This window comes from Microchirus variegatus, assembly GCF_963457635.1.
Source record: "Microchirus variegatus genome assembly, chromosome: 5".
NCBI classification, from domain to species: Eukaryota; Metazoa; Chordata; class Actinopteri; order Pleuronectiformes; family Soleidae; genus Microchirus; species Microchirus variegatus.
In genome coordinates, this window is record NC_139806.1 from 33,306,642 (window position 1) to 33,317,901 (window position 11,260).

Genomic DNA, 11,260 nt, shown 5'->3' on the forward strand with positions numbered 1-11,260 from the left:
CTGTTTAAAAACCGGGCCAATTTACAGTCAGGCAAACATTTACAATAAGATTGATGAGAGTAGAAATGTGCAAATATCTAGTCATAAATGACTATCTTCTGTATTTAAGTCATTATTGCTAATGGCCATATGTGTTGTTTTACTTTGAGTACAAACAAAACGTTTTGAAACAATTGTTTCACAATGAATGAAAATGTGAAATGATTGGAGCTTGAACTTTTGGGAATGTATTTACAGTTTTGAAAGAGAAACGTAAGAAACGAAATGTCTTCGTTGCAATTCAAAAAACTGTACACACAAAAGATCCTGGATGATTGAAGGATTAACGTAATGGGTCAGCCTGAGTATGTGCCTGAATTATTTTCTCGAAAGGTCTTTGCATTTTCATTCCGGCAAAGCAGAGTAGACCCTCGTAGGGGTCCTGAACACCACACACACACACACGTGTGTATCGAGGACCGCAAGCATGGCGGACCTACAGATGAAGCTCCTGCGCAAAAAAATTCAGAAGAGGAGTGAAAAGAATAAAGGGCGGAAACTGAACAAAAAACAGACAGACGACGAAACTGGTGAGGATTGTAAATAGAAATACACGACATTCTTGGAGTTGTTGCTGCTAATCTATGTGTTTGAAGAGGTGACGAACTTCGTCCGTTAAGCTAGCTGCGTTAGCTCATCGGGTTGTCACACTGGTTTTACGTGAATATTCTTAAATCTCTTCGTCTGGTTCTAGAATGTTAAACATCGATGTTATGCAAGGGAAGCCAATTATACCATGTTATCGCGATTGGTCACGTTTCTTATATTGCAAATATGTAGTGATGCAACGTAGACATTACTGAGACTCCCCTCATGGGTAAGACACTTTAGATGACGGATCTCATTAATATGACCAGCCTTAAGTCTTTTACTGTAGGCCTGATGTGGTGTTATGTATTTAACAGTAAATTCAAACGGACTGGAAGATGAATGCTCTGCGGTGGAACCAGCAACTTCTTGTAAGTTGTCCGAGAAGAAACAGGATAAAGCGCCAGTGGAAGATACCACCACAGGGAACAGTTCAATTAAGAAGAAGAAAAAGAAACGGAAACTCACCGATGCTGCCCAATCACCAGGTATGTGCTGGAATAAGGTGTTTTTTTGTTTGTTTGTTTTTAGAAATGAAGCAATTTGGGGCTCCAACTAGAGCTGAAACGATTAATCAATGAATCGATTATTAATCGATTACTAAATTAATCGCCAACTATTGTGACAAATCGATAATCGGTTTTAAGCTTTTTTCATCAGTAAAACAAGATTTCTGATTGTTTTAGCTTCTTAAATGTGAATATTTTCTTGGTTTCTTTGCTCCACATAACAAAGAAATCATTAAACTGAATCATTTTGGTTTGTGGACAAAACAAGACATTCAAGAACATCATAATTTCCAGCTTTGACAAACATGATAAATGTTTTTTTAACATTTTCTGACATTTTATGGACCAAACGATTCATCGATTAATCAAGAAAATAATCGTCAGATTCATCGATTATGAAAATAATCGTTAGTTGCAGCTTTAGCTCCAACTAACAATTATTTTTTGCTGTCGACCAATCTATCTTTTATTTTTTTGATTAGTCGACTAATCACGATTATCTTCGTTAGCACCTATTTATACTTCGGTTTAATCAACATACAGTGGACTCATTCATGTGCTTTAATAACACGGCATTTATCACAGTTAAATATCTGAAACAGATTATCACAGATTTTCTTACAGCTTAAATATTCAATTAATATGCTCCAAATCGCACAATTAATAATTGAAGAGGTTTACAATTCATCAAAAACACTAGTATCGATAGGGGCTGAAATTAAGTATGTCAAAGTAGCTTCACCTGTAATTCACTGATTAATGCCGTAAAGTACGCATCAACGTAAGTGAACTAGTTCACTTCTTCCATGATTTTTTCCGACTGATAGACGTACGACAAAGACGTATTATGTACTTGCATCATAGGCCGATGGTTATTTGATAAATGAGCATGTGATTTAAAAATATCTACAAGGTATCAACGTTATTTGTGAACTCACTTCTCTGTGGTACGTGATGATACAGCACCCAGCGTTTGCGGTGTTTGTGCATCGGCGTAGTGCAACCATGGAATGAGCATTTAATGTGTTTCACTTGTTATTTTCAATGAAATGTGCCCGAACTTTGGGTCGGAGCTTTCGCGACTCTTCATCTGTTTCCGCCATAATCTGTGCCTTCTTCTTCTCTGCTTCCTTGTGAGATGAAAACAGCGAGTAATACTGCCCCTAGCACTTCCTGTAGCTAGTTCTGGATAGCTCGAGTGTGTATTGGTTCGTATTTGTTTGCACTGCAGTTACAGATGAGCATGAAGCGGCCGGTGTGTGATTTACAACAATAACCACACAACCGGTCAACGCTTGAATTTTGTCGTCAAATAATTTTTGCAGTCGATGAAATCGATTGCGTCGACTTATAGTGGGTAACTTACTGACTTCTCAATTTTTCGTCACAGCTGAGAAGAAAACCAAAGCAGAGTCGGAGGATGAAAGTGCGGAAGCAGAGGAAATGTCTGATGATGAAGAGCAAGCTGCTATCGAATCAGAGGAAGCTGCAGATGTAGAGGCAGAGGAGAATGACGATGGTCAAGAGGGAGATGGTGAAGAGGAAGATCAACCTGAGTTACCATCTGGTCTAACAGGTATGAAACTGTTCAATATTGCTCCCCTTTTATCTGTTAATTCTACACCATCTTGCCAGCTGTTTTAAAACTGCATGGACACTTCTTGAGTGTTTATTTTAGCAAACACTATAATCATTTAAGTTTAACCCCGTAAAACACTGATATATATACACAGTATGTATAATTAAGGGCTGTCAATCTATTTAATAATATTCTGTAATTAATCGTGAAAATAAATCTGAAGCTTATAATGGATATTTATTTATATACAATTATTGAATGCTTGTAGAATCAACACGATGTCTTCAAAGAAAGTGTCTCTTCTTTAAAGTACAAATTTGGTACAAAAAGGCATCTTGATGTGTTAAACATCATTAACACAGAGAAATACAACACATACAGAAAACACTGGTGGACACTTAAAGAGCGCACAAACGTCAGGGAGGGCAAGAGAGAAAATACAAACTCACATAGAGAGAGAGAGAAACAGTGTATACAAACAAGCGCTTAAAGGTCCACAATTATCCATCTCTGTGCCATAGACTGTACTGTAACCAGAATGGCTCGGTTTGTCTGCACGTGACCAACGGTTATGGGTCAGTCACCACCGGAAGTAAACAAACAACGGTGACTGTGTCCAAAATATTTCAGCTCTGTCTTGGAAAATATAATAATCCTGCACTGATCTAACACGACACTAACATACACAAATGCATAGATTTAATTTCACATGATAATACACTCAAATATAAAATGGTGATGTATTTTAAAATTAACTGTATCCAAGCACAAGGGTTTTAGTTCTGAATCAGAAGTAATCGACCTATTTACTACTCTGGGTCTTCCGATCCTATCACTCAGATTACATTTTGAGGTCTACTCTGTGCACACACTCTGGAAACTAAGAACTGAATTCATTAAGTTATGTTGCCTTTATGTGTTGCCCTTTCATTGTTTCCCGTCATGAATGGGGTGTCAACTAAGGCATACAGAGACTCTTGTAATTGTCGTCGAGGGGAGTCGCCTATAATTCCTCTGTCAGCAATACCTGCAAGGACATGTTAGGCTGAATCCCAATTCCACCCCTTAGCCCTCCCCCTTCCCCCTACACCTTGTTTTTGCGCGTTCATGTGAGGTGTAGTGCTGTCTCATTTCTCATAAGGGTTAAGGGGTAGGGCCAAGCCGAAGGGCTACGTAGCCCTCGAAACGAAGCTTCCTCAGGACCACACTTGAAACGGAGGGCTTCGAGGAATTTCGCAGCTTCCGCCGCGTCACCTGTCAGCGAAGTTTGAAAGCTGGCCGTTAAAGACTCGCACAAATGTATTTTCAGTATTTTAATCACAACAGTCATGTGTAATGATTGTATTGTGGTCTTCTTCAATTGTCAACGATGTTTCTGAATCACTAGTCAAGTTTGTTTTGAATTACTAGCTAGTCGTAGTAGCCGATGCTATCCCGGCGTTCTTTTCGTAAGTGGTTAGCTAGCTGCTATCGCTATTTTTTTAACATTAACAAATTGTGCCGGAGTGCACAGTTACAGGAGATTCTGTCCCCGCTCTACTCCGATCTGTCTGCGAGCAGCTTTCTCCCTCTGCACCGTGTGTGTGTGTGTGTGTGGCTATGGTAATGCAGCGGGTCTGCAGTCGCTGTAACTGTGTGTGTGAACACTCCTCACAGCGTCGCCGCCGATGTCTTTGTTAGCAGCTGACAGTCGTAAAAACAGAAAAATAGCCCAAACATTACAGACATTACTTGTGAGGACGGCATTTTCGGATTGTTACATCAACAAGCATCGCATCGCATCGGCTTGTTGATGTAGCAGTCCGCGAGCGTCAAGTCCGGACGACGTGATGACGTAATGGAGGTGTGTCTCATTTCTTAGGGGAACGTTCTTACCCCTCGCTCCCTCAACTCTGTTTTGAGGGCCAAGGGGAACTCTGACAAAGGGGGAGGGCTAAGGGGTGGAATTGGGATTCAGCCTTAATCCACACTCCTCATTTTCTTCCCATACCTTTTTAAAATATACCTAAATTATTGTACCTCACATGTTGTCTGCTTTTTGATAATGTTTCATTTAATACTATGTTCAGGAGCGTTTGAAGACAATTCATTTGCCTCTCTCGCTGGATTGGTGAGTGAGAGCACTCTGAAAGCAGTGACGGAAATGGGCTTCGAACACATGACCGAGATCCAGCACAAAAGTATTCGCCCCCTTTTGGAAGGAAGGTAAATCTGAGAAGAACTGGTCATATTAACTAATATCGGACTAAAATTTTATACCCATTTTTTTTATTATTTTTGCATCAGTGTTATTATAAATATATTTATTATCATGCAATTATGTGGTAGTAAGAAAAATGAAGCTTCTTAATGATTGTGATTTCTTCTTGTTTTTGCTGCCTTATAGGGACGTACTTGCCGCTGCTAAAACCGGCAGTGGTAAAACCTTGGCCTTCCTCATTCCATCTATAGAGCTCATCTACAAACTCAAGTTCATGCCCAGGAATGGTAATAATCATAATTTATTCTTCATTTGTTATAGTTTTAGCTCTGTCTCTATTCCTTTTTGTCAATTTGCCAAACTATAGGATTTAGTTTGACCTTTGTAAATCTTTTTACAAGTCCCTGTCTAATTTCCCAGGATAGTCGAACGTGCTTAGTAATTGCAGTGTGATTAATCACATTGTCATAGTTAACTCGTGATTAATCGCAATTAATCGCACATTTTTATCTATTCTATTCTATCCCTTGATTTCTTTTTGTACCATTATTTTTCCTAATTTTAATGCTCTGATCAACATGCTTTGTTTTTAATTTTTTTAACATATAGGGTGAATTCCAATTCCTTGCTTAACCCTCAATCTCAAAAATGCACGCTCCCTCTAGTGCAAGTGCTGTCCCGATTCTCAGAAAAATGAAGTTGAGGGGCAAGTTTAAGGGCTGTATCGCCCTCAATATTGAGATTTTCCGAGACCACCCTTGGGAGCAAGGGCTACCCAGAATGCTTTGCGTGTTTTTACATAACAAAGATGGCTCCGAAGGCAGTGATACGAGTTCAAATAAAGTATTTTCTTTGTTAATAGAGATATAAAAAATATGAAAACCATTGTATCATCTTAGTTTGGGCCCATATTATGGATTACTGAGAGCGTTAATCTCGTAATAAAAACATTTACGCTATTAAAATGAACCCCGCCTATGAAGACTTGTAGGCCCTAATAAGCCACAATTGTTCATTGTGACATTTATGGTAGCGAAGGACATGTAACCATCAGTACCGTAAGCAACCCATGATTCAAGACACTTGTAAGACTTTAAACGTTACGCGTTGCTGTCACATAAAACACTTCAGCAGAGTTGCACTGCCAGCGCTGTATAATAAATGTTGTGCTGAAGTTGCAAAAGATGGGTTCAGGGAGTATAGCACTGTTTTTGTTTTTTGAAAAAGATTATTTTGTTGTTTGGGTGTTTGACCAAACAATGGACTTTCATTGAATTTCTTTCTCCTTTTTTCAGGCACTGGTGTAGTGATCCTTTCACCCACACGTGAGTTGGCGATGCAGACCTACGGTGTACTGAAGGAGCTAATGGCGCACCATGTGCACACATATGGTCTGGTCATGGGGGGCAGCAACCGCTCCGCTGAGGTCCAAAGACTGGTCAATGGTGTCAACATCCTGGTGGCCACACCTGGCCGTCTGCTGGACCATCTGCAGGTGAGCTGAGCTGATCCTGAATAGGGCTGTAAATTGTCACAAATTTCCTGAATAGATTCATTTCTGAGTTCGATTCGATCCACGATTTAATTAGGAATATTTTGGTTACCAAAGCAGTTACATTATGTACTTTTTACTTAACATCACCAGCACATCGATCACGTGGTACACGTGGTCACCTACATCAAGTACAGGGGTAGAATGCATCATAAATGCCATTACCTGTATTTAACAAAATAAATGTAGCTAAATAAATCTGAACAGCTGCCCAGTCCCCGAGAAAGACAGTAGAATTCTGAAAATGTAAATAAATTACATATTAATTAGCACATACTTTTACAGTATGTAATAAACACCCTAGAATTCCAATTCTTCTCCACAAGCTGTCATCAGCTGTAACCATTTCACATGGAAAAGTGTAAAAAAATCTGCTTTTAGGTCATTTAAAGAACAATTTGGAATAAACTACACAAAGTGCAAACTCTTCACACTGGCATAGCGGTGCGGGGTGGCCACTTCACTCAAATGTTTGCGTTTCTGCAAAATGTAGCGCGGTTCCAACAAATTAACAGAGCTCTCAAGTCGCATGAAACATGCATTTCAATTCAAAAAGTGATCAAACCTACAGCACATAAATTGGTAATATATGAATCAATGATGCGGAGGCGTATTGTTCTGCGTAGTTCATTCATACAGCTCACTTGAATTGTCAACCTATCAGCCAGTCAGTTGTTGCTGGGTAAAGTCTGAAACTAGGTTTCCGCCGCAAGCACTTGTTCCACACGAACGTCGTCTTCATACGGCAAAACCTCATTGCTAGTCTCATGAGATTAATGAGAGTAAAGCCTTCACGCTGCAGATCGATCAGCATACAGAAGCAGTATATCTAATATTGCGTTATTCATAATTTGTCATTATGATCATCTTTTTATACAGAATACCTCCGGGTTCATGTACAAGAACCTACAGTGTTTAATCATCGATGAGGCAGACCGTATTCTAGAGGTGGGCTTTGAGGAGGAACTGAAGCAGATCATCAAACTGCTCCCTAGTAAGTATCCGTTGTTGGGACTGGATTGTTGTGTAGTCCAGGTTTAAGCATGTCAGTCAATTAAGAGAGATGCTTGTTTTTTGTTAAACACTGATGTGTCCAAACACCAGTTGGGATTCTACTACATATCACAGACTGCCAATATAGTTTACATATTATAATGGTAAAAATGAATGCTTTATGATACATCATTCATCATGGACATGAAATACAAGCAACTCTAATGCCTTTTTTCTCCAGAGAAGAGACAAACCATGCTGTTCTCAGCCACTCAGACCCGTAAGGTAGAGGATTTGGCTCGTATATCACTGAAGAAAGAGCCTCTCTACGTCGGGGTGGACGACAACAAAGACAACGCGACTGTCGATGGTCTGGAGCAGGTACTTGACCCTGCAGAGCACAAATATCAGCATTGGCCTCTAAAGTCAAGTGTGTACCTGAATACAAAACTCACTTGTGTGTTTTGCAGGGTTATGTGGTGTGCCCATCAGAGAAGAGATTCCTACTGCTCTTCACTTTCCTGAAGAAAAACCGTAAGAAGAAGCTGATGGTCTTTTTCTCCTCCTGTATGTCTGTGAAATTCCACTATGAGCTCCTCAACTACATTGACCTGCCAGTCATGGCCATCCATGTAAGTCTTTCCTTCCATTGTCCTTTAGTTGTGTATTTTTTTTTGTCTTTTTCCAAGCCAGATTGTGACACCCTTCATATTTAGTAATGACAGCAAAATGTTTTCAGTCCATGTTCAGGTGCCATAGCATCGGCTGCTGTTTGACTTTTGCTCGATGTTCTGTGTTCCAGGGCAAACAGAAGCAAACCAAACGTACCACCACCTTCTTCCAATTCTGCAACGCTGATTCAGGCATCCTGCTGTGCACAGATGTAGCAGCTCGAGGATTAGACATCCCCGAAGTAGACTGGATCGTCCAGTACGACCCTCCAGATGACCCCAAGGTATGGAGACTGACGACAAGATATCCATTTTTAACTTAAAGGCAAAGTAGAATTCTGGGGAGTATGAGTTAAATCGTGACTTTGCGTCCTCAGGAATACATCCACAGAGTGGGCAGAACAGCCCGAGGCATCGATGCAAGAGGCCACGCACTGCTCATCCTGCGACCAGAGGAACTCGGCTTCCTGCGCTTTCTCAAACAGGCCAAGGTAAAAACTGTATATGCTGCTTTTCAAAGGCATATCAACGAGCCTGTGTCACACTGTGTATATATAGAGATAGACCTGTCAGTCTTCAGTTATAAGGAAAAAAAATATGTTTAATGCTTTTATCCATTTTTCAACTCACTGAAGTTCTTTTTATAAATTGTACACCTTCTGTGGTAAATGTGCTAGATTGGTTAAGATTTGTCTATGTTTTTCTTTTGTTTTTTTTAAACTCCCATAGACCGGAAGTTCCAATTAACGCTGTTTTTGCCATTACCTCGTTTATGAATCCCTAAAGTTTTTGAAGTTAGGATCCTGTCTCCTGAACAGCAGATCCTCCTGCTCCGGTCACCCATAAAGCACCCCCGATTAGTAGATTTTAGTTGAAATTTCAGGGCTTTAGTCGACCAAGAGTTTCTTTGGTTGATTACAGCCCTATCCCCTTGTATAGTCATATTTCCATCATCTGTTTTTGATGTTACTTTTCTTTTTGAAATAACAATTTGAAGTGCAGTTGCAGTAAATACCGTTTCATTGTTGCACACCGTCCATTTTAGTCAGGAAGCTACTTATAGTTGTAATGTTTACTTTTTACATTTTACAACGTGCTTGAATTTTACTCTTAAAAAGCCGTACGAACCCTGAACATATTTTATCAAAATATTTAGTTTGCCCCTCCATGGCTTGGTGTGGGAAAGGCTCAGATTATAGCACCTGATGAATTTCAGACTCATTTTCCTGAGGTATTGATGTTGATCATTACTGTTATGACTGTAAGATTTTCAACAATTGTAAATTCCACATGGAACAAAACTTTTGAAATGAAGACATTTTGCGCAAGAAAATATGTAAACACAACTATTGACAACATATGCTGTATATTGTTTGTGTCATTTAAGGTTTGGTGGTTGTTGTTGTTTTTAAGGTTCCACTGAGCGAGTTTGAATTTTCCTGGAGTAAGATTTCTGACATCCAGTCTCAGGTAAGGACTCTGCATCACTCAGAACTGTGTAATACATATATAAACATGTCTCAACAGCTTTAGCTTCTGAAATGTAAATACTAAAAATAAAATAAAAACAATTGTTTAATCATGTAATGGACTGTTGACCCGAATCTAATCGGAAACCGTGTCGTTCCTCAGCTGGAGAAGCTGATCGAGAAGAACTACTACCTGCACAAGTCTGCTCAAGAGGCCTACAAGTCCTATGTGAGGGCTTACGACTCGCACTCGCTCAAACAGATCTACAGCGTCAACACCCTCAACCTCCCGATGGTGGCGCTCTCATTTGGCTTCAAGGTTCCCCCGTACGTTGATCTGAGTATCCTTTGCAGTCATTCGACATACAGTACATCCTGTTTCGTTGAAAACAGAACTAAACCACTTTTTCAGGTGAAAACCAATGTATATGAATATGGAGTAATGTTGTTTATTGATTTGCAAATGGCCTGTATACCCTGCTCTCACTTCGCCCAATGCCCCACCCATCCATACTTTATCAATTTTATATTTTGACCCCTGACGTGTGCCAAATATCTGCTGCTGTTGGTGGTGGTGGTGATCCCTGTCATTGTCGAGTGGTTTGCAAGTATATAGTGAAGTTATAAGTGCAGAGAACATTCTAGGGACAGTTAAGATTCAATTTCTTTGATTTAAGTAAGTAAATGAATGAATGTTGCATATTGTCATCATGCGCTGGGAGATGTTTTTTTTTTTTCCTTAACCCAGCTCCTCCTCAGATGTCCACAGCAGTAAAGGTGCAAGGCCGCAGAAGCGAGGCGGAGGAGGAGGGTTTGGGTTCCAGAAGTCTACGAACGCGCACAAATCAAGAATCTTCAAACACGTCAACAAAGGAAGGGGTGAGAAGAGGCAGTTCTCCCGCTGAAACTCTCTCCCTGAACTGATTCCTCTGCTGTCCTCACAGAGCAGAGAACCATGGAGTGTGGAGACCACGTCTCCATTTTGATTTCTAATCTAAACTCACCACTCTGACATGTAGGACTCATTTGTAAATGTCAAGACTTGTTTTTCTGACAGACATTAAATCTCTTTATTGACTTATATAGAATATACAGTATGATATTTCCTTCATTGACTTGTTCACTATAAATGCTAATTACAATGAAACAAACTTGATGTAAACCATGTGACATGCTGATGTACTTATTTTCATTAGGACATTTATCACATTTGTTACAGAATCTTTACATTCCTGTAGCTCATGGAAAAGTTGTATTTTGCATTTTTAAAACAACAGAAGATGGAAAACCAATGTACAGAAATGCAAACATAATCCAGTGAACTGTATGTACATGTGTCAAAATGAACGCAGCAAACTTCTGTTCCCTTTTCAACAATTAAAAATCTGGATGCATTTTACTTCCGACGAAAATGAGCAGCAGTACTTTTTGGTTTGTGGGGGACGGAACGTTTCAATATCATTTGTTCAGAAATGTTTCAGTTCATATTTATCTGCTAATCCTTTAAATGCCTGACATTTCCTGTAGAGGGCAAACTCACATTTTCTACAGGACAGTTTTAAATAATTTTCCTCAGATAATTGGCATTTCCTTCAGCTGAATAAAGCTCCACGATTTACCTCTTCAGCTTCGTCCGTTTTCATTCATTTCACAATTCCAA

At 39.6% G+C, this 11,260-nt stretch overlaps 1 protein-coding gene across 1 annotated transcript; it reads left to right on the plus strand.

Moving 5' to 3' along the window:
• The first annotated feature begins 458 nt into the window (after window positions 1-458).
• Window positions 459-11,203, plus strand: ddx18 (DEAD (Asp-Glu-Ala-Asp) box polypeptide 18). The gene is made up of 14 exons (XM_083889015.1): window positions 459-569; window positions 945-1,115; window positions 2,527-2,712; window positions 4,785-4,920; window positions 5,102-5,202; window positions 6,211-6,410; window positions 7,347-7,461; window positions 7,702-7,841; window positions 7,931-8,092; window positions 8,263-8,415; window positions 8,509-8,622; window positions 9,545-9,601; window positions 9,764-9,941; window positions 10,360-11,203. The coding sequence occupies exons 1-14, from the start codon at window positions 467-469 to the stop codon at window positions 10,503-10,505; spliced, it is 1,962 nt and encodes a 653-aa protein (XP_083745141.1). The 5' UTR covers window positions 459-466; the 3' UTR covers window positions 10,506-11,203.
• Window positions 11,204-11,260: the final 57 nt, after the last annotated feature.